Raw genomic sequence first — 23507 nt, forward strand, 5'->3', positions numbered from 1 at the left:
TGAAGGGAGAGCATTACGGCCAGCTTGGTCTGCATGGCAAGAAACTGGGGGTGAGTTTCTCATCTGCCATGAGGGTGGAGAGGGCATTTGAGAATCAGGAGGCTCAGGGAGAAAGGAGACAGTACAAAATCTCATGAGTAAAGATCTAGAGAAAAGATCTGTAGTGGGAAGGGTGGAGTTGAAGTATGCCCTGCAAGGCTTCAATTTCTCCCGGCATTTCCCCACCTTGCCGTCCTACTGCAGGAAGGCCCCTGACCTCAGGCAGGGTTCCCAGGTCAGAACTGAGTGATTTCTGGCTGGGTCCATTTGCACCATCTCCTCGCTCTCCCCATGGCCTCTGACGTTCTCCCTGTCACCTTGAAGACAGCCTGAATGCATGCTCTGATGCACGTGAACACATTTTCCTAAAGAAGCTGTATCTGAGTCACAACTCATCCCAAGTCAGTGTCACCAAGAAGTGTCTCCTTCACCTGCTGCCTCAGGAACACGGAAAACCCTCTTGGGTCCAGGAAACCAGAGTGTTCAGACGCATGCAGGGTGAGGGCCGTCTCTGACTGATCCCTTTTTGGTGTTTTAGGAGAAGAGGAGGAGGATGGCGGTGATGAGGACGGGTTGGACAGTACGGTCAGGGTCCCAGGGCCCAGGGGGCCGGGACGGATGGTGTCGGAAGCTCACCTTGCCCGGAGGCTCACAAAAGGGAAGAGCAGCCGGTGGATGCTATCCAACAAGCCACAGGACTTCCAGGTAGGAACAGCCCGAGGGGCCGTATTCCCGTTGTACCAACCCTGTGTTGTCCAGCTTCTGGCAATTGTGGTGTTGCTGGAAGAGCTTCTGCCTGTGGGCAGTGGCTCAACTAATAAAAAGAGATGTCAGGGCACAAACCCAATAAGAAGAGCTCCCCATCTTTCTTCTGCAAGCAGCAGTAGATGTAGTCAATCCACATGAGGCTCTTCAGAGAAATAAAATCCCCTTCGGTGGTAGGAAAGAGCTAATCAAAGAATAGAGTCACAGGTATTGTGTTTTTCACAGCTCTGGCTACTTCCTTGGGAGACAGCCATGGAGTTGGTTGGTACCTCTCAGGGCTCAGGAAGACCAAGTAGGAGGCTGGGGTCTGAGCAGCAGCCTCCGTCGTGTCCTGTGCTTTCCTGGGCCAGCTCTGGACTATTGCAACCCCACTACTGATCTTGGTTTTTGCAGCCCAACCCCAGTTCCCATCATGAGAATGAGCACAGGTGGCTACTCCCAGTCTGCAAGCACGGGACATTGCAAAGCTGTGCTGGCCTGGTTTCAGCGGTCCTGACAGGTGAACGAGCTGAGGCCACACCTGAGGATTCTCTCACATGCCGTGCTGGGAAAGCCTCAGTGATGACTCCCCTCCTGTGCTTGCAGATCCGTGTCTGGGTGATCGAGGGCCGGCAGTTAAGTGGCAACAACATCAGGCCTGTGGTCAAAGTCCACATCTGTGGCCAGACCCACCGAACAAGAATCAAGCGAGGGAACAATCCGTTTTTTGATGAGGTAAACGGGTGAATGCATGTCCTGCTCTGTGAGTCTGTTTTATTTATATGCACCTTCCCAGCTTCCACCCACCTCTCCCCAGTTCCCTGTGGAAGGGGAACACCTGTGCACACACAGTACAAAGTTCCGGCGTTAAACGTTCTGCGCTAAGAACCACTGGGTCTTGAAGTCAAGTGGCCTGCTTCGTCGCTGGTTCTCAGAGCTGCCAGTGTCTTTCTGGTGGTTTTGCGACAACTTCTGGAGGGAGCCCTTTCTAATGGGTCCTCACGACCCTTATGATGGAGCACACAAAGCACTTACACCTGCCTTTGCTCTTTTTAATTAGCAGATGTCTCTGAGGGGTGACTCCATGTAACTAAGTAACCCGATTTTCAAAGGTGTCAAAACCTACTTGACTATAAAAATAAGTTAAAAAAAACAGTTATGAGCAAAAAGGGTTTTTTTCCTCCATCCTGAGGTTATAGCATGTTCTGTTGACCTCTTCTGCAACACTCCTCAAAAATACTGAATACCTTGACAGTTGTCTTCAGTGCCACAAAACTCCACGTTTAGGACCGTGAAGAGAAATGATAAGTTTGGGGAATTTTTCGGAGTCCAGCCTTACTCTGGAGGAGATGCATTTCTGAGGTTCCTTGGGTCTCATGCTCTGATCTCTGAGACCAGGCCTTTGGTACCACAGTTCCTCTTAGTTCCCTACAGCTTATAATCCCAGCCCTGGCTCTGGCGTTGGTTTTTTTCTGACTTCTATTCACAAAAGGAACTGGTTTCTTCCGTGTGGTGCTCCTGTTTCTTTCCCTTTGTTCAACCTGGACCCCAGCTTTTCAAAGGCCCCATCTTATTCTCACCTCTAACTTCTTAGATGAATTGCAGGCAACAGCAGGCAGCTAGGTAGTGTCAAAGCTAACACAGAGGTGGGTGCATATGGAGATGGGGCACTGGAAGTGGACTTCGGGAAAGACTGGGAGAGAGTCACGTTGGAGGACAAGACAAGATTGCAGGGAGGATGAGATATGGGACGACTTGATGCCTAGAGCGTAGGACCCATCCAAGTGTTTATAATGCAGGACAAATATTTACTCAACCTCATTCTGCAGGAATCTCCAGCTCAGAATTTTCCATTTTAATGAATTCTTTTGAGATTAGATCTCTTGGTAAAAGGGAAGAATCAAATAACTGATTCTCAGACCAATTCATGAATCAATAAAAGCATTTTACTGAAAAATCCCTAGTTTACACACATATTCTTAACCAAGTGATTAAACTTGGTATCACCAATAATGGGACAAATGGACATGTGTGTCCTGATGTGATATAATGGAAGTAATCAGCATCATCTGTGTCATTTCTTGTCCAATGGTCAACTTGAATCTAACAATGAGGAAAAATTGACAAAAATCCAGATTGTGAGATATTCTGCAAAGCAGCTGGTCTTGATAGAAATAAACAACGAAAATAAGCCAGGAGTATTGTTCTAGATAAGAGGAAACTGAAAAGATACAACAACCACATACAATGGAAGACCCTTGAGTGAATCCTAGATTTATTTATTTATTTACTTACTTATTTATTTTATTCTAGATTTAAAAAAAGCTAAAAAGAACTTTTTTCAGGAAAATTGTAGAAATTTGAAAATTGTGTTACATGTTAAATTTCTTGGGTGTGATAATTATATTATGGTTTTATGAAAAGATATCCTTGCTCTTAGGAGATGCGTGCAAATGTATTTTTAAGGAGTGAAGTGTTATGTTACCTAGAACCTTCTTCCTGATAGTTCAGTTAAAAAAAAAAAGTGACAAAGCCAAAAGCTAGTGTCCCAAAATGATGACAGTTGGTGAACATAGGTGAAAGATGGTGTTTATTTACAATTTTCATTTTTTTCTGTGAACTTGAAATATTTCTAAGTAAAAAGTAGAAACAAGTCTCAGTTTAAGTAAATGCTCAGTCTTTCTCTCTTAGGACGAAAGTTTATCGGCACATAAACTTTGGCTTTATGGTACAACTTTTTTATACCCAATTTTCATTTCCCAGGAATCAACCTTAAACTTAACTGTAACAATGAGTTAAAATGTGCTCTATACCGACTCTACTGAGGCCCTAACATTATCTAATGGGCAGAGTTGGCTTTAAAGGTGTTTTGTTAGAAAGAACAAAATTAGAGTCACTGGATAGAAACAATAGCGCTAAAAATGGAAGAGAATTAACCTCAACTTTCCAGACATGCAAACCTTAAGTACATGAAATAACCTTAGATCTCTTTTTTTTCCCGTAATTAATTAATTAATTTTTTGGCTGCGTTGGGTCTTTGTTGCTGCGCAGGCTTTCTCTAGTTGCGGCGAGCGGGGGCTACTCTTCATTGCGGTGGCTTCTCTTGTTGTGGGGCACGGGCTCGCGGGGCAGAGACTCTAGGTATGTGGGCTTCAGTAGTTGTGGCACGCGGGCTCAGTAGTTGTGGCACGCGGGCTCAGTAGTTGTGGCTCGTGGGCTCTAGAGCACCGGCTCAGTAGCTGTGGTGCTCGGGCTTAGCTGCTCCATGGCATGTGGGATATTCCTGGACCAGGGCTCGAACCCGTGTCCCCTACATTGGCAGGCGGATTCTTAACCACTGCGCCACCAGGAAGTCCCTGCCTTAGATCTTTAGTTAGCTACTAGATATCTGGTCCCAAATGAACAATTTTATTTAGTTAAAAAAACGCTACAGTTGTTACTTAACTTTTTTTCCTTTTTCTGACATGCAGAGTTGAAGGTGAAGCTCATGACACTTAACCTGAGGGCCTTTTCCAAGGTCCTTCAGTGGGTTCACGTGGTCACACCACGTGTGGGGTGTCTTGTAGTTTTTTATGAAGGCCCCCCCAAATTGTAGCATCAGATCCCACTAAACCTTAGACTACCCCTGCTGACATTCAAACATTTTTCTCTCTTGTTTCGACAGTTATTTTTCTACAATGTCCACCTGACTCCTTCTGAATTGATGGATGAGGTCATCAGCATTCGGGTAAGGGGGCCATGGAGTAGGAGGGTAGCACTCACTAACTGCCAGATGAAGCCGATAATCTTTTCACTGCTCTCCTTTCTTCCAGGTTTATAATTCCCATTCTCTGCGGGCAGATTGTCTGATGGGGGAATTTAAGGTGGGTGTCAACTGTCTGTTTCATTCAACTTACATCAAAGATGGGCACTTTCATAATGAGGAATCTGATTCCTGGCCAGGTCTCAGGATGCCCATCTTGGTGACATCTTAAGGTTATGTGTAAGGCATTGATGCTATGATTGTTGTTGAAGGCTGGACATGAATGCCCTGGGTGCTAGAAGCCAGTTGAGTGTCCTCTGACCTGGGTCTAGTCAACTTCCAAAGTACAGCACTTACCAGTGTCCTAAAGCAAGATGCCCAGAAACTGGCACACCAGGGCCCTTCACAGAGTTCCTGCTGTGGATGGAAGCCAGTGCACTGCTACAAAGGGAAGGATGCTTGACCGTGGCAAGAAGCCCATTACCCAGCTCCACTTGCCAGTGGCCCAGAGCTCTATCTACAAAGCCAATTACTGTAAATCTGGAGTATGAAAGGCAAGCCAAACCAGGGAAGAGAATCAAGATGCTTTTCCAAGTAACTCACACTGCAGTTAACGACAAAGACTTGGCTGGTGCCTTCTCAGCAATTCTACGTGGAATGGGCTGCTTTTTTTTTTTTAATTTATTTTTATTTATTTTATTTATTTATTTTTGGCTGCATTGGGTCTTCGTCGCTGTGCGCAGGCTTTCTCTAGTTGCAGCAAGCAGGGGCTACTCTTCATTGCGGTACACAGTCTTCTTATTGCGGTGGCTTCTCTTGTTGCAGAGGACAGGCTCTAAGTGCATGGGCTCAGTAGTTGTGGCTCGCTGGCTCTAGAGCGCAGGCTCAGTAGTTGCGGCGCACAGGCTTAGTTGCTCCGCGGCATGTAGGATCTTCCCGGACCAGGGCTTGAACCCGTGTCCCCTGCATTGAAAGGCGGATTCTTAACCACTGCGCCACCAGGGAAGCCCTGGGCTGCTTCTTGAAGGAAGGAGCTCCCAGACATTAGAAGTCCTAGAAGATGATCTGGGTCTGGCAGACCTGTGTTCATACACTGTCTGCCACCAACTAGCCACATGTCAACCTCTGTGATCCTTAGTTTCTTCATCTGTAAAGTGGGGGCATTGTGAAGACTAGGTGAGATAGGATATATAAAGCACCTAGCACGGCACTTGGCATACTGAAGGGCCCAACCAGTGGGTATATTAGTATTAGCATTAGCATTACTTAGTTGGAGAAAAAGGAGGAGGAATATTGGATAGGTGACTTCCCATAGGGTGACCAAAGTCCAGGTTTGCCTGAGACTGAGAGGTTCCACAGAATGTGAGACTTTCTGTGCTACTGGAAAAGTCTCAAGCAAACCAGGACACATTGGCCACCATGTCTCTTCCAGCTCTAAGACTAGCTCATTCATTCAAAGTGATGGATTGAGAGCCTTCTATGTGTCACACATCAGGCCAGGCATTGGGTATACAGAGAGGGTAAGATGGAAATGTTGGATCTCAAAGAAATTTGTCTAGTCAAAGGCCTTATTTTTAAGTGTAATAATAACGATGGTTTCTAGAAGTGACAAAACTGATTTTAAAATCTGTTTGAACTACTTTAAATTATTTTTTCCCAGATTGATGTCGGATTCATTTATGATGAACCTGGTAAGTAATGTTCTCCCATGAACTTGAAGACTCTGGGAATCTAGAAAATTTGAGGGATCAAGGAGAATCAGAAAAATGTTTTTCTTGATTGAGAAGAGGAAAGGATACTTAGTGGGAATTATGGTAGTAGCAGTTTAGCATGGATGGCTTTTTTTTTTTTTTAGTGGTAATCATCCAAATAGTAACAAATAGATAATTTCTCTCTTTTGTTGAGGGTATTTTAACCTTATCAAAATCAACTTATAAAACCAGTGAATAGAGCTTAGAGTCTTGTTTAAGTCACACTAGGGCAGGACGTGGGTGGGGAGTTAGGGCAAAGCAGAGGACATTAATATAGAGTCTCAGCTGGGGAATTTGGCATGTCATGAAGACACATTGGAGGACATGCTTGTTTATCTTACCACAGATGAAATCACAGACCTGTCAGCTTCTCTTTAGAGTATCCCTGTCCTTTTACGCCTTCTTTATTTTAGGTCACGCTGTCATGAGAAAATGGCTTCTCCTCAATGACCCTGAAGATACCAGCTCGGGTGCTAAAGGCTACATGAAAGTCAGCATGTTTGTCCTGGGAACCGGAGATGAGCCTCCCGTGAGCCCCAAATTCTCTACCCTCCACATTTTTTTCACTAAAAAAGAGGACTAGGAGTTAAGCCAGTGGGCACCAGTAGTTGTGAAATGGAGCACAGCTTTCAATCAGTAACTCCAACCCTCCAGTTCCTCCAATTTTCCAGAAGTTGTTCTTTTCTTCATGACAGAATTATTATTCCAGTTCACTTAGGCTCCTTCCTGGTGTCTATGAGTGGGTTTTTCATTCAGTAAAGATACGTGTGTTTTTAAGACTTCCCTGCATCACTGCATCTACAGAGCATGGCTCCCTTGCACAATCAGGCATCGCTACCTAAGGGGACAGTTGTTATTCTAGAAAATTGGGCAGCAAGCCAGTGGCCAGAAAGAAATTAGAAGAACTTCAGGAGCTCTCTCTCTTTCTCTACTATTTAGTGCTCAGAAGATTACAAAAGGACACATTATTTTCTTGTAGTGTATTGATCAAAGAAACATGAGCATTGATTTTGTAGAGCAGTTTTGAGGTTGAATTGGTGCTGAAATCTTAAGCCCAAAACACAGGAAATCCTGATGAAAACAGTTCTGATTGGTTTTATTTTATAAGCACCAATTTGGCTTCTTCAAGTTCTGCTTTCCTGTGTGTATAATTTGTCATCTTGTGTCCCCAACAGCCTGAGATACAAGATCGTGGTAATGACAGTGATGACGTGGAGAGTAACTTGTTACTCCCTGCTGGCATCGCCCTCCGATGGGTGACCTTCCTGCTGAAGATCTATCGAGCGGAGGACATCCCTCAGAGTACGTATCGATTTAATCCTGCCCCAGGATTGTCAGTTATCTGCGTGATTAGATGTGTTAAAATCATACTTTGAATAGTGATCGCTGCTCCCGCTGTATGTCTTTCTTCTTCTTCTTTTTTTTTAAAGATTTTTTTGAAGGAGACATTAACTGAAGCATATGCTAATTGCCTTTCTTAGCAGTAGTTTAGGGTAATAACTTCCTGACTACAGTAGGCCTCCGTTCTTTTTTTTTTTAATTTTATATATTTTTGGCTGTGTTGGGTCTTCATTGCTGCATGTGGGCTTTCTCTAGTTGCGGTGAGCGGGGGCTACTCTTCGTTGTGGTGTGCGGGCTTCTCATTGCGGTGGCTTCTCTTGTCGCGGAGCTCGGGCTCTAGGCGCGTGGGATCAGTAGTTGCAGTGCGTGGGCTCAGTAGTTGTGGCTCACGGGCTCTAGAGCGCAGGCTCAGTAGTTGTGGCGCACGGGCTTAGTTGCTCCGCAGCATGTGGGATCTTCCTGGACCAGGGATCGAACCTGTGTCTCCTGCATTAGCAGGTGGATTCTTTTTTTTTTTTTTTTTAACATCTTTATTGGAGTATAATTGCTTTACAATAGTGTGTTAGTTTCTGCTTTATAACAAAGTGAATCAGCTATACATATACATATATTCCCATATCTCCTCCCTCTTGCGTCTCCCTCCCTATCCCACCCCTCTACATGGTCACAAAGCACCTGAGCAGGCGGATTCTTAACCACTGTGCCACCAGGGAAGTCCCTGTCTTTCTTTTTAAAGGCCTTCATGGAGTTATTTTCGTTCATTTTGGTCCTACTGAAAGCTACCCAAGCAGGTTCATGGGGCAGCCTATTGGTCATGACCCATGGCCATTATGGAGCCTCTGGCCCATTCATCTCCATCCCTTTTCTCTTCAGGGTTCCCCATCTTCCCCTTATTCTAGAGAATACCAAACAGAGGTCAGCAGTCAGCACTGCCAACTCCTTTCATCCCAAATGAAACTGAAATTTTATAAACAAATAATGTGTTTGCTATCTGATTATTAAAAATGGCTGAGCAAAAGGTGGTTAAGTGCCAATAACTAGAAGTCTGTCACTATTATATTAAGAGATTGGATGCATTTAAGAGAATTGCTTAGGGGCTTACCTGGTGGTGCAGTGGTTGAGAATCTGCCTGCCAGTGCAGGGGACACGGGTTTGAGCCCTGGTCTGGGAAGATCCCACATGCCGCGGAGCAGCTGGGCCCGTGAGCCACAACTACTGAGCCTGCGCGTCTGGAGCCTGTGCTCCATAACAAGAGAGGCCGCGATAGTGAGAGGCCCTCGCACCGCGATGAAGAGTGGCCCCCCCCGCTTGCCACAACTAGAGAAAGTCCTCGCACAGAAACGAAGACCCAACACAGCCATAAATAAATAAATAAACAAATACTTTAAAAAAAAAAAAAGAGAGAATTGCTTAGAGTGATTCTATTCACAGAGGCTAGTCCAATTACTCCTCTGTCCTTGCTGAGGACCAAGCATCCTCTCTGCCTAACCTGGCCTGTCTGCTTCCTGCTGGGCCCTGGGACGTAGGACCCCTCTCCCAGTCCCCAGGAGGCAGCACCCACTGTACAGGCCATGGAGCACTTCAGGTTTTGCTACTTTCCTGGGGAACCCCCCCCCCACCTTGTTTAACACCCTGTACTGCCTCCCCAGACCATCTTTCCCTCAGAAATATCTTACATGAAGTGACTAAATTAAACCTCACATTATATGGCCTACTTGGGCCTATTCAGCTGAACCCTGTTCACTTTTAAGTTTGTTAAAACAGAGGCCTGCTGTGTGTAGTTGATTAAACATAATATTTATGATTATGCCAAATTTCCTTGAATTTCTCAGAAAAAGTCAGATGAGGCCTATATGCTGACTTAAGGAACCTTTTCCAAATTGAAACTAGGCCTGAGTTTTTGAATTGCCTCTTACCCCACTTGGATGGACTTTCTTTATTCTACTGTTTTCCTCAATAAATGATTGATTCTCAACATAATAATTTATTGATTTCTTTTTCAAGGCGCTCCTGTTGATTTTCTCTTTCTCTCAACTAAGACAAAAAGGATTTCTGCAATCCAGTGCCACTGGTACTTGCCACTTTTGAGAATGATTCTTGTTGCAACTGTTTTTCTGTACAGGAGAAAATTTTTAATTTTGCTGAGTGATTTCTGTTCTTTTAAGAGAATCAAATTTAATTTCTGCTGTGTGACATGTTGCTTTCCAGTGGATGATGCCTTCTCACAGACAGTAAAGGAAATATTTGGAGGCAGTGCAGATAAGAAAAACCTAGTGGATCCTTTTGTAGAAGTTTCTTTTGCTGGAAAAAAGGTTTGTATGTGATCTAAATGCAGATGCCTCTAGAAACACATTTTTAAAACGCCGTGCTTTCCTTGGAGTGATTTCTTGCTTATTCTTTTTTTTTTTTTTTTTTTTTTTTTATAAATTTATTTATTATTTATTTATTTATTTTTGGCTGCATTGGGTCTTCGTTTCTGTGCGAGGGCTTTCTCTAGTTGCGGCAAGTGGGGGCCACTCTTCATCGCGGTGCGCGGGCCTTTCACTATCGCCGCCTCTCTTGTTGCGAGGCACAGGCTCCAGACGCGCAGGCTCAGTAGTTGTGGCTCACAGGCTTAGTTACTCCGCGGCATGTGGGATCTTCCCAGACCAGGGCTCAAACCCGTGTCCCCTGCATTGGCAGGCAGACTCTCAACCACTGCGCCACCAGGGAAGCCCCTTGCTTATTCTTTGTTAAATTAGCCCCCTGATGAGCTGGGCACTGTGCAGAAACACAGATTATCTGAGTCTGAACATGCCAGACTTCTCCAGAGGTTTATTTTCGAGTGGAAAGTGTACAGGACTCTAAGTATTCAGTCTTTTGGAAGATTAGAATAGTGGAAGTGATTTCCCAGGTCTAAGCATTATCTTACTACTAGGCGAAGTCCCTAGCCAACAATAATGATCCCTGGTAAATGTGGTAGAGGACAGCCCCCAGTACCCAGCTGCCCACTCCTGTCCTGTTTCTCACCACCCGTGCTCCACTGAGCTGCAGAAACTAGACAGTCAGGCAGGGGAACCCCATTCCTGTCCTCTGAAAAAAGCTGGGGGACTCTTGGTGTAGCAACACCTGTAATTACCACTTTTACCTACAGAGGTGGTCTAAGATTGGAGAGTGGGATTCCATAGTATTTAGAATAATGATGTACCACAGATAGTTCTGGGCATGACAAAGTAGCATCTTCTATGTATTTGAACCATGTGAAAGTGAGACTTGGCAAACTACACACACAGACTGGGTTATGTCCAAGGAGAGTCAGTGGGAGATGGCAGAAAAGTTCTCATTTCTGGAGCTAAATCAGGCCAGATTTAAATTCAGACTTGACCCCTGTCCATAGGGAGTGAAGGCAAATTCCGTAACCTCTGAGTCTCAGTTTTCTGAGCTATATGTGAGGATGATGATAATCTCATAGGATTGTTGAAAGAGTTAATTAATTCGGGAATTAAACAGTGTGAGCCTACTAAGTATCAGATACTGTCCCATGAGTTGTGGATAAAGAAGTGAGCGAGACAGTCTTTGTGCTCATGGAGCTTACTTTGTAACAGAAGGGACAACAATAAACAAGCAAATAAGAAGTTGCATAATTTCAGTTAGTGCTAAGTACTCCGCAGAAAATAAAGCAGTGGACAAGAAGTGATGGGTGGGGTGTTGGAGGCATATCCAGCTAGGTTATCAAGTGGGACGCCTTGGAGGAAGTGACATTTGAGCAGAGGCCTGGATAATGCAGACATATTGGGGGGGAGGGGGGGCTTCCAGGCAGAAGGAAGAGCAGATGTAAAGGCCCCAAGGAGGATACACATTTGCAGCAAAAGAATGCCAACATGACTGGAGTGGAGCGAGCAAGGGACGAAACTGAGATGAGCTCAGAGAGGTGGGGTGAGGGGGGCAGGCAGAATATGAATCAGGACGGCAAGTATACCTGGGGAGCTGATGGAAGATGCTACACAGGAGTGACGTGAAAGTGAGGAGGCAGGAGAGGAAGTGCGGATCCAGATGGGGACCAGCCGCAGGCATCTGGGGGAAGATGGGATGACAGTAGGGGTGTCAGCATTTACTAATGGATTGGATGAGGCATGTGAAGGGAAGAGAAGGGTTGTGGCTGACTCTGGTTCAAGCCTGAACACCCTTGTGAACAGCAGTGGAAGGAGCAGCCAGTCTGGGGAGCAGGGAGAAGGGCTGGTGGGCAGGATCAAAAGATCTGTTTGGACATGTTAGTGTAGAGATGCTTATTAGACAGCATGTAACAAGTGCTCACTAAATATTAACTCTTGCGTCATTACACTAATCCAATGTTAGTAATCTGGCGATTGAAAACTAGCTTTTAGTGCATAGAAGAAGCAAAGATCAATGTTAAACCTGTGTCATATTTTACCAAATTTTTATCAAGAAAAATAAACTTTAACGAGGATACCAAGTCTATAACTTATGAGTAAACTGCTAGAGTCATAATCCAGTATGCATATATTGTAAACTTTTCGAAATTAGAAACTTGAATACCTGCTGTTTTGTTTTGATAATTTTACAGGTTTGCACAAATATAATTGAGAAAAATGCAAACCCTGAGTGGAATCAAGTCGTCAATCTTCAGATCAAGGTTTGACTTTCTTTTCCTTTAGAAAAAAGTAAGAATACTTTAATTGTTACTGAATAAGTTGAGAAATAACCACTTTTTTTTTTTCTGTTTCTCTTTAACAGTTTCCTTCAGTGTGTGAAAAAATAAAACTAACAATATATGACTGGTGAGTTAAAAAGGACTTGTGTCTAATTCAAAATTAAAGAATTAAATATTTGGATATTGAGAAACATTACTTCAGATGGTCTAACTCTTACTTTTCAGGACATTTGCTTTTCTTTCAGAGGGAAGGGGTACACTGCTCCTGGAATTGGGTGTTTTCTTGCAAAATAATAATAGTGGCTGTTACAGAAAAGCTTTGGATATCTTGGTTTAACTGCTCACAAACAAAAGGAAGGAAAAATGATCTGAATATAAGACAAGAAATCAAGATAAAAAATCAAGGCTTTACATACCATTAGGCTGTCCAAAATAGACTTCAGAAATGGAGTAAACTATTTCTTGGGAAGAATCACCAAAACATTCTGAGAGCTATTCTTTGTTATTGTTAGAAAGGAAAGTAGACAGAGCTCCCTATCTGAATGCAAAGAAAATGCATTGAAATTTTTTGATGGACTTTGTACTAGACCAGCATCCTAGCAATGATTGGCCATAATGAGGCCATTCTTGGGTATGTTCTAGTTGGATGGGGCATTCAATCGACAGCCCTTAGCTCCCTGAGAGTGGAAATGGTAAATAGCATCATCATTGGCACTGGCATCATTATCACCACCACCACCACCACCACCACCACCACCACCATCATCATCATCAATGTTTATTATGATGTTAGCTGCTGTGTTTTGAGCACTACTAAGTGCCAGGTGTTGTGCCTCTTGCCTTCCCTACATTATTCCATTTAGTCTTTAGAGTAACCCTATGGAATAGAGACTATGATTAGTTCATTTTACAGACAAAGACTGAGGCTCAGAGAAGTCAGTTGACTTACCCACAGTCAAACAGATAGTTAGAGACCCAGTTGGGTCCCCATCCTGTCTGGCCCTAGTTTTTCCTTTGGCTAAATGTATTTGACTTGCATGTTCGTACCCTCTTGGCACTAGGGCAACAAGGCACTTTGGGAAGAGGGGAGAAGGCTTTCTTTGTTCAGTAACTACATCACAGTTCATTGAGGGTCGTGAAGGGGCCTGAGGCCAAAATGCCCCTTCCGATGAACGTGAGCTCATTTTAAGTTACTTGGGACCCCTAGTCGACACTCTGAAGGTGCTCCAGGGGCCTCAGGAACTGTCAGGAGTGTGGGCTCGGACCCTACATAGATCAGGTAACCACTCTGGCCTACACACTCTGCAGTGGGCTGATTGCTAGCTGAGCCATCCCAGAGTTGCCCGTGGTCACAACAAATGGTGGGGTTTTCCCCTGACCTAGTCTGCCCTCTCCAAAGCAATAGTAGACTAAGATGTGCAGAGAGACCCTGTTTATCTGGGGAATCCTTGGATCCAGATCTTTGGTTACATACCCTGTAGGGTATTTACACAACTGAGGGAAAGCTAAGGATTCTTTAAATGTAGTCCAGACTCTTCTGGATGGACAGAAAGGATGCAAGCCCCACGCATGTGGCTTACTACCTAAAAATAATTTTTTCTCATGTATACTGTGTTTAATTAGTCACTTTCTATAACCTAATATTATTATACTGTATAATGTATAATATTATATATAACATATAATATTACTATAATATACATAATAATATACTATAGTATAAGCTTTCCTCAAAATACTGAATGAACCTTTCTTCCCCCGCATGGGGTCCTGAACTTTAGAGTGGGTGTGACACTAGATGGAATAAAGAAGAGGAGGAATTAAACAGAGGATGTTATCAATGTAAACCTTGTGTGTTACATGTACTATGTGCCCAGCTACAGACCATTTCATGTTAGGCTCATAGACTCTCCAAGATACTCACAGAAATATACACAAAGTTGTAGGAACTTGTAGTGGGCAAACTTATCCCAAACATATGGATAAGATTTAGGTTATAGGCAAGCAAATGAAGTCAGAAAAATAGCATCTGTCACAAAGTAGATGTTCAAGAAATGTTTGAATTGAAAGGGAATTTTTTTCCCTATGAAGGACCCTTAGAAATAGCCCACTGTTGTTGTTAAACCATCATAGTAGTCAGTATGAACATGATAAAATAAGATACATGCACTTATTCTGTGTAATGAGATTTTTATTACCCTCATCATGTTATGTGCCTGCAACTGATCCATTCACTTTTTGACAACAGTACTGAGTGTGGCCATAGGCAAATCCCTTGACCTCTGTAAAAATCTCAGTTTCCATAACTGAAATGAGTTGTCCGACTAGATCAGTATTTCTCAGAGGGTGGTTGGCGGACCATTTGCATCAGAATGGTCTCAAAAGTGAGACTCAATAAAGTCTCACTTTATTGAGTAAAGTGAGAGAATTTGAGACAAGGAGATGAGAGGTGGTGTGGGATGCAGGGGTGGGGAGCAGTAGTGGTTTCCAAATGGTTTTAAAGCACAGTAAAGCTTGAGGCCCACTGGACAGGAAGATTTCTGAGGTCTAGGGTCTTTTCTGGCTCTCTCTTATTATTGTTGAAACGAAGATCTGTCTTCATAGATGGAGGTCTTAACCTGTTCTTTTATACAGGGACCGTCTTACCAAAAATGATGTCATTGGGACAACGTATCTGCACCTCTCTAAAATTGCTGCCTCTGGTGGGGAAGTGGAAGGTGAGTCACACAGCAGAGCAGGAACGAGACAGGGCGGAGAACTTCTGGAGAAGGAATGAACTGGGGTAGCCACCTGGCAATGGACTTGGTTTCTGAGAAGCCAAATGTGATGAGGCTAGTGAACCATTTCAGTGATGTTTTGATGGTGAAAACAAAACAATTGATTAGTAATTAATAATTGAGGTAACTATCAATTATCTGAGTTAAAAAAATTTTTACTTTCTTGCTTCAATCCAAAAACTCTTTCCCAGTAGCTGTTTTACAAATTTTTGAGCGTCAATACGGAGGGTACCTTTTTTTTTTAAGAGTGGCATTGACACCAGTCCACCTAAATATAAAATAATATTCCCTTCTTTACTGACTTCCTTGGCAGGAACAAGGTCAAATGGCACTGAATCATGTACTCTCCACTCCAGATAATGTGCATTTTGTTTTTATGCATTTTATGCTAATAAGCATTGATAACCAATATACCTTTTGTTGTTTTTCATACTGAGAACTAATTGCCTATACTTGGTATTATGGTCTGAAGTTGTAATAGGGAATGAAGGAGATAAATTAAGACGGTAAGAAAAAATTTAGTGTTAACACATTAATAATATGAGCAGCTTATTGTTTGTTACCAAAATAAAATTCTTGTAAATACCAGTAGATTAAACACATTAAGTGAGAAAATTTGACACAAAATTTTGTTTTAGGAAACCTAAGGGTCCTCTCATCCTTATCTTGTTTAAGAGAGGACTTTATAGGTTTTTGAAAAGATACTGTAAGCCAAGCAATAGATAGTATGAATAAGAACCTGAAACATAATAGAGATTTGATGAAGAAGATATAGATTTCCTCTCTCAAGAAGAAGAAGGAAAAAAAAAAAAGGCATTAGAAATTCCAAGAAAAATAAAGAGCTGAACCAAGAAGATAATAGTCCAAATATAAAGTCAGGTGTAGCATTATTTTAAGCAAATGATAGAAGGTGAGAAAGAGATTCCATGTAAACATTCTCTGCTAAGTGGCATAGGGGACCATGCTGCTGGACCTGTACAAAGGAATGGAATTACAACTCTCCTTTTCTCTGCAGAGAACAATACTTACGTGGTTGTTATAATGTGAACACTATTAATTGTTTTTAAAATTTTTTTGTTAAACCTGTAGTCAAGGCTCTAAACAGAAGGTGAACGTCATCGCCTCTTACAATGTAAAAGAACAGAAGATAGAGCTTAGAAGTAAAAAAAGGAAGGGGAGAGGTGGGGAAGGGTAGGCATGCTATTAGCCTCCTTTTATTAAGTGAGGGATGCAGGTTAGATTAAATCATTGATTAGATAAAAAATTGGTTAAAGACTAGATTCAATTTATTGGTTAAAGGCAACCAATAGAGTAATTAAAATCATGCTACAACTATATGGGAGGGAGGGTAAAAATTACTTAAATTCATTTAATTTAGCAGAAAGTCATTAAATAATTACCTAAAAATAATTATTCAAGAAATAGTGGAATAAGCATTTTTCTTAGTCATTTGGTGGTTAACATCCAGCACAAGTGAAGATGAATTGTTACAGTGTCAGCCCCTATCTCTGAGGCCTTCTCTCACGCAGGCCCTGCGGACAGTCAGTAACAGGGTCTCAAAATACCAATGAGCAGCAACCAACCTCCCCACCCTGAAAGAAACAGAGAATGTACCTTAAACTATAAACCTTTGCTCACACAGCCTTAGACTAAATGAACTTGGATTATCTGGTCTTAGTCCCAACTAAATTAGACACAGGACAAGTAAATGTTTTATTAAAATCATGAAATGTTGGTAACTTCCCCAGGCCTCCTTTGATGGTGGGAAGCTACTTCTCTGATGCTTCACCGCCTTGGGGCTGACGAGATTGGGTTATTTCATGCGTGAGGGTGCTGCCAGGTGTCACAGAAGTCTTGAGCCATTTTGTATTTAACCAGTGACATTTGTGTACATTACAAAAGGGTGATGTGATTTGAGTCTGGATTTGGGATTTTTCTGGTGTTGCTAAACCACTTACCTAGCATTGGATTTGATTAACTTTTTCACTGTCTCTTTTATAAAGTCCGTGTTTCTCTTGTTGTTTAACCAACCGTATTTTTTACTACGTAGATTTCTCATCTTCGGGATCTGGGGCTGCATCATATACAGGTTTATGCTTTGTAATTTTGCTATCTTCTAGATCTTTCTGTTTACTATTATCTTATTAAGAACTTATCAATTGATTGCCTTTAGCTTTTTTTTTTTTTAACGTTTTGCTGTCTTAAAAATAGTTTTGGTACAGTAACAATTTCTGTATTAGTGTTGTATGGTTGTCCTGCAAAGCTAAGTTTAAACAAATGTGCTAACCAGGCTTTGCTACATGCCTCATGTTTTCACCTAGGTGCATACCATCCTGGCTTCATTGTAAATAATTGTATAACACTTTTTTGTTATTGTTGTTTATGGTCTTCATCTTCCAACTATGCAGGATCATAACATGTCCTTGGGTTTGCACAGCACTCACCATTCTTTGCAAGTTTGCTCAGTGCTCTCACACTTGAGCTTACAACCCTGTCAGGGCAGATGTTGTTACCCTAATAGATGAAGACTTTGTGATTTAGAGACATTTGTCTTCTTTCAAATAAACATGATAATCCCTGCCATGCTAACCACCCAAGGTTGTCGTGAGAGGGAAAAGAGATACTGCATGTAAGAAAGTTTGCAAACTGTGCAAAATTAAGGTTTTATCATGTGCTGTTGTGTTATTGGCACAATGACTCATTCTTATTTGTTTTTAAAAATCAATCTCATTATCTTATAATCAGACTTTATGTGAATATTAAGTAGTCCTTAGGTTTGTAACAAACTAGGCAGATTCCGTCACACTTCCCTCCTTCATTCATTTGTTTAACCAATCAAAAAAATATTTATGTTGTAGTACTCCAAGACAGAACCAGGACTAGGTGCTTAGGGAGTCAGAATAAAACATGCTTGAATCTTACCCCACCTACCAAAGGAATTTATAGTGTAGTCACAGAGAAAAGCAGCTATTTAAGGGTCAAAAATTAAAATATAAAATGATAACTTAATAGAAGTTCAAAATGCAAAGGAGCCTCAAAAAGCTGGAAAAGATTGCAAACTACACGTGTATATAGTTTGCGCAACTGTTTATTAATCGGCATTCTGCTCACCTGCTACTTCACATTTATCTTTCTGCCTTAGTTTTAAGCACAGAGCTGGAAAGGGCCATAGAGGTCATCTGGTCAACTTCTCATCCATAAAGGAATCGTTTTGACCATATCCTGAAAGATAGGCTGAAGTCTTGGCCTTAACGTTTCCTCTGTCCCCAGTGCAGTCTGTCCCATTGTCTGACACCACTAATTCATAGGAAGATCTTCCTTGCTTTGAGTGAACCAAAGCTGGCTTCCTTGTAGCTCCCAACAGTGGTCCTTCCCCTGCTTCTGGAAGCAAGTCCATCCCTCCTCCATATGGGAGCCATTCAGATGGCTGGCGGCAGCTCCTATTATACATCCCCGTCTTCACCTGCAGTCTCCCTTTGACTCTGCTATTTGTTTACATTGCCTGCAGTGCCCCTCCTTGGGGAGTAGCTCTTGCTAAGACCAGGTAGCAGAAATACGGAGCATATTGGATCCTCATCAGAGATAGAATGTCATGAATGGAGACTTCACATGGCTTATGAATATCATATGGTCATGACCGTAGGCAGACAGTTCATTGTTATATGTAAAAATTTTAAATGTATTTTAAAAATCATCTGCCAGATTTATACTAACTACTTGAGACTAAATGATGTTTTTGGAGAACAAATATATAACAAATATACATCATTTAAATGACTTCCCAAAACAATTATAATCTTTACCCCAATTGCCAATGACATGTTTACTACAGTGCCAATTATAAACTTGCAAAAAATGGAAGATCAACTTCTTATTCTTTCATTTGAATAGCATCATCTTTTTGTAAGAATAACATAAGTTTACCTGAACTCCCCCCGAAAATGTTTTTTATTTAATGTTTTATAGCAATAAGATAAGGGAAATATGGCAGTTCTCACAAGTGTTTACAATTTGCACTAATACAACTAACTCACAAAATGGAGGAAAAGTCTCACCCAGCTAACTAATAACTAATATTTATTTCAACAGATTGAGTGTTAAAAGCCTAAAATACTAATGATGATGTTATCTCTCAGCAAATACAGGAGAAACAGAGGTGGGCTTTGTTCCAACTTTTGGACCTTGTTATCTGAACCTTTATGGAAGCCCCAGAGAGTACACGGGATTCCCAGATCCCTACGATGAGCTAAATACTGGAAAGGTTAGTTCTTCAATTAAGGTTTGTTATTAATGAGCACTGATTAATGTGATTCCTTCTTCTAATGGTTATTAATCAAGTCTTATTTAGGGGACCCCCCACCCCCAGAGACCCACCAGATGACTGATCAAGTGTTGAAGGATGGAAGTCTCATGCTCCTCAAGTCCTAGAATGCAAGAATAGGAAAGGATCCTGGAGATCATCTAATGTGGCAATTGCAAATGCATAGCATGGCCATTCCCCCATCCTAGACTTAAGGCAGATGTCAGTAATCAATGTTGGCTCTTTCCAAAAAGCAAATGTGCTACCTCAGAATTCCATTCAATGCCATATTCTAGGAATTTGCCGAAAGACTGGAGGTGACATGCTTGACATTGCTATCCCTGATCCGATCCAACCTCTTCATTTTATAGATGAGGTCATGGGGGCCCAGAGATGGGAAGTGGTCTTTCCACCACATTAGAAGCCCAAGTACTGTCTGTTAGTTAGCTCCCAAAGCCCAAGAAAAGAGCTAGAGTAGAGAGAAAGCCCTGGGATGGGGGTGGGGGTGGAGGTGGAAGCTTTCACTTCCTCCCCAGAGGGTTCTGTTGCCAACACTGCTTGGTATATTGGGAGGAGTAGCCACAATTAATACTCACACTCAGCCGCACCCAGAACATCTTCCTCTTTTATTTCCTGGCTACTCTGAGACTTGCCCTGGTTGCCAACATGGCAGCCTCCCTTTTCTGAGGAAAGGAACCAAGTTAATGCAGATAAATGCAGAGCTGAAGTTGGGTGAGGGAGCCTTCGAGCCCCTTCCACTCCCATCCCAGCATCTGGGAACCCTTTCTGGATCCGAGCATGGCTCGGAAGCCTCTGACACCAGCTGTGACTAAGATCCCTTTCAGCCCTGGCTGTCTTTGGGATCCTTCCTGAAGTCATTGGCTTTTCTTTCAGATACCAAAGACCAGCTGAGAGAGTTGCTGACTGATTCATTTTGGGAAGGAGAAACTTAAAGTTGTAGCTGGATGAGCCCAAATAGAGGGACAGATCTTTTCACTGTTGTTCATGCCTAGAAGAATAATCCTGTGCTGTTGCCTTTCAGGGGGAAGGAGTTGCCTACAGAGGCAGAATCTTGGTTGCATTAAGCACTTTACTTGAAAAGACACCACCAGATAAAAAGCTTGAGCCCATTTCAAATGATGACCTGCTGGTTGTTGAGGTAAATGTTGGAGTGTGGACCGTGTGTGGTATGGAAAGGGTGTTATAGAGGGTTGGTGGTGGGATGGTTAGTGCTGGCCTGCCTGAGCCAGCAGGCCTCAAGGGGGCATCCAGGGACTGAAGGGTCGGCTGTGGCAGAGGTGGAGAGATGGGAGTCATAGCAAGTGCAGCTCCACACCCTCTTGGTCTATCTACCACAGCCCTATGGGGGTGATGAGACTTGCTTTATCTTTGAGATGTTGCTACCCTACTGAAAACCAGCAAGAGCAGTGATACCCCCAAATTGAATGGCCTGTTTGCTAACTGGGCTTGGGTGTGTCATGGGGAGGAGGCCACAAGAGCCATTCCAAATGATATAGCAGCCACCACTAGTCACTTCCATTTTCAGAAGTAATTGCCATATCTCAGGCTTCCCAGCATGTGAGGACATGTTTATATTAATGCCCACATTACAGCAGCTCTGAGACACCACTCCTCCTCGAAGACAGGAAGTCTTCCAAGTTCACCTTACCAACTATTTCTTGTTCTTTATTTTTTATTTTTTTAATTTTTATTGAAGTATGGTTGATTTACAATGTCATGCTAGTTTTCAGGTGTACAGCACAGTGATTCAGTTATATATATATACACATACACATACATATATATATAGATATACACATACATATATATATATATTCTTTTTCAGATTCTTTTCCCTTATAGGTTATTACAAAATATTGAATATAGTTCCCTGTGCTATACAGTGGGTCCTTGGTTCTTTTTCTTTTTTTAAAATCAGCTCTTTCCCCACTATGGAGACAACTTACGCATAACATCCATGATTCTTATGGCAAAGAGCCACAGATGTAGTTTCTTCCTAGTAAATTCAAATGTCAGTGTAATTAATTCAAGGCAATAAATACAAAAAGAAGAATATTCTTATCATGAAACAGTTAAATGCTTAATTTTTTCCCTTGTCAGTTAATTGACATCTGCAGTACAGATCTGTTGGCATGTGTGTTGTGTGTGATGGATAGCCCAGTATTAAATTAACCCTGTCTCTTGCTCACTGAATTGTTTCTGGCACATCCTATACCATTATTACGACTGTTGTTTTTTCTTTTTGATAAATCATGATAGTTTATTTATTTTTTTTATTTTTGAACTTTAAAAAAATTGACATGTGACATATAACATTGTGTAAGTTTAAGGTGTACAGTGTGTTGATTTGGTGCATTTATATATTGCAGTATGAATACCACCCTACTGTTAGCTAACACTTCTGTCATGTCACAGAACTATCATTTTTTGGGGTGAGAACTTTTAAGATCTAGTCTCTTAGCAACTTTAAAGTATTGATATATAATACAGTATTATGGACTATGTTTACAGTGCTGTGCATTAGATTTCCAGAACTTATTCATCTTCTAACTGCAAGTCTGTACCCTTTGACCAGCATCTCCTCAATTCCCCCAACCCCTAGTAATGACCATTCTACTCTCTGCTTCTATGAGTTCAGCTTGTTTAGATTCCACATATATGTGATATAACACAGCGTTTGTCTTTCTCAGTCTGACTTATCTCACTTAGCATAATGCCCTCCAGGTCCATCCATGTTGTCGGGCAAACAGAGGATTTCCTTCTTTCTTGTGGCTGAATAATCCTCCATTATTTTATATATAGACACATACATACCACCTCTTCTCCAGCTATTTCTAAGAATCCTGGGTTGGTCCTTACATGTTCCAGAAATCTGAATTGTTTGCCGGGGCAGCCAGCTCGCTGATGCCCCCCTGCCTATGGCCTCTCCTTGCGGGTTCCCCCACCCCATCCTACCCCCTCCCCCACCCAAAAGCTTCCTCAGGCTGCTGCCCTCCCCTCACTTACCCTGCATTCCAAGAAGGGTTCATGTTGTGGGATCATGCAGTGTAAATTAATATTGGTTTGTTTTTTACTTGTTAAAGAGACACTGAGTCAAAAGCAGCAGGTTCGTCTAGTCAGCAGGGTCCTGGCCTGAGTCTGTCCGCTCCACAGCACCATCACCTCTGAAGTCCAGGAATCATAATAGATCTTAAGGACAAGTTAAGAAAAAGGGAAAAGAGGGGCAGGTAGGGGGAGAGGTGGAGTAGCTTACGTACTGTTCACTGCCAGGATCATGCCAGAGAACGGCTAGAAACCACCCAAAGGCCTCCGTGGAAACGCATGGGTAGTTCTGGCCTTGAGTAGTTACCGATGGCTCTTGAAGATTCAGTTGGAATTGCAGTTAGGCGGAAGTGTTGTTGTGGTTTCTCAGCAATTGCAGTGCCTCCTTGTTCCATCACCAGAACACAATTTAAGTCCACGACCCTTCTCTTTGCTCTAAACATTAATAATAGAGGGGAGAAGGGGAAGGGAAAGGAAGAAGCCCAGCAAAGTGTAAAGGAAAAACTCTTTAGCAACTAGAATGCAAAACCAAATTAGTTTTCTTTACTCCAAATAATTAAACACATACAGGTAAAGAAGCTTATGTCATAAAGTTAATTAAAATAAAAGCAAAATATAGAAACAAAGAACCAATGATATTTACTGCCCACAGTATATGTCAACAATATGAAAGAATAGCTTTTTAAAACTGAAATACAAAACTGAATTAGTTTTCTTTGCTCCAAATAATTAAACCCAGAATGGTTTGTGTCACGAATGTGATAAAAACAGAAATGAATTATATAAACCAAAACCCCAACAAAATTAAAAAGCAGGAAAGGAGCTGAGATGCCAAGGATAAACCCACAGTTCAAGCAACCAGGAGTCCAGGAAGAGAGTGAGATGGGCAGATTTGTGCAGCTGCTGAGAGGATTTCATGAGAGTGGCCAATCTAGAAGGTGATCATGACGCTTGCCCAACTTAAAAAGATCCCGTGACCCGGTCATATGCAAGTAATGAAACTTTCTGGCAGAGTTGAAGAGGCTTCGACAAAAGGGCAACTTGGTCCTTGTGAAATAATAAAATATATATATCTGTCTCTGGTTCCTGGCACAGAGCT

General features: G+C 42.2%; 1 protein-coding gene across 3 annotated transcripts in view; it reads left to right on the top strand.

Annotated features, from left to right (window-relative positions):
• MYOF (myoferlin) overlaps window positions 1–23507 on the top strand; it is a 586741-nt gene that overhangs the window by 484910 nt on the left and 78324 nt on the right. The window contains exons 6-19 of one of the 3 annotated variants that reach the window (XM_061169723.1): window positions 578–744; window positions 1390–1518; window positions 4448–4510; window positions 4596–4646; window positions 6186–6216; window positions 6690–6805; window positions 7452–7578; window positions 9826–9929; window positions 12182–12250; window positions 12352–12395; window positions 14903–14985; window positions 17096–17134; window positions 19182–19306; window positions 20388–20504. In XM_061169723.1, the coding sequence (XP_061025706.1) occupies window positions 578–744; window positions 1390–1518; window positions 4448–4510; window positions 4596–4646; window positions 6186–6216; window positions 6690–6805; window positions 7452–7578; window positions 9826–9929; window positions 12182–12250; window positions 12352–12395; window positions 14903–14985; window positions 17096–17134; window positions 19182–19306; window positions 20388–20504 (1265 nt within the window). Of the gene's footprint in view, window positions 1–577; window positions 745–1389; window positions 1519–4447; window positions 4511–4595; window positions 4647–6183; window positions 6217–6689; window positions 6806–7451; window positions 7579–9825; window positions 9930–12181; window positions 12251–12351; window positions 12396–14902; window positions 14986–17095; window positions 17135–19181; window positions 19307–20387; window positions 20505–23507 lie in introns of all 3 variants that reach the window. The other 2 variants (XM_061169799.1, XM_061169872.1) reach the window with 2 other exon arrangements.

The sequence above is a fragment of the Eubalaena glacialis genome, chromosome 1 (assembly GCF_028564815.1).
Source record: "Eubalaena glacialis isolate mEubGla1 chromosome 1, mEubGla1.1.hap2.+ XY, whole genome shotgun sequence".
In the NCBI taxonomy this organism is placed as follows: domain Eukaryota; kingdom Metazoa; phylum Chordata; class Mammalia; order Artiodactyla; family Balaenidae; genus Eubalaena; species Eubalaena glacialis.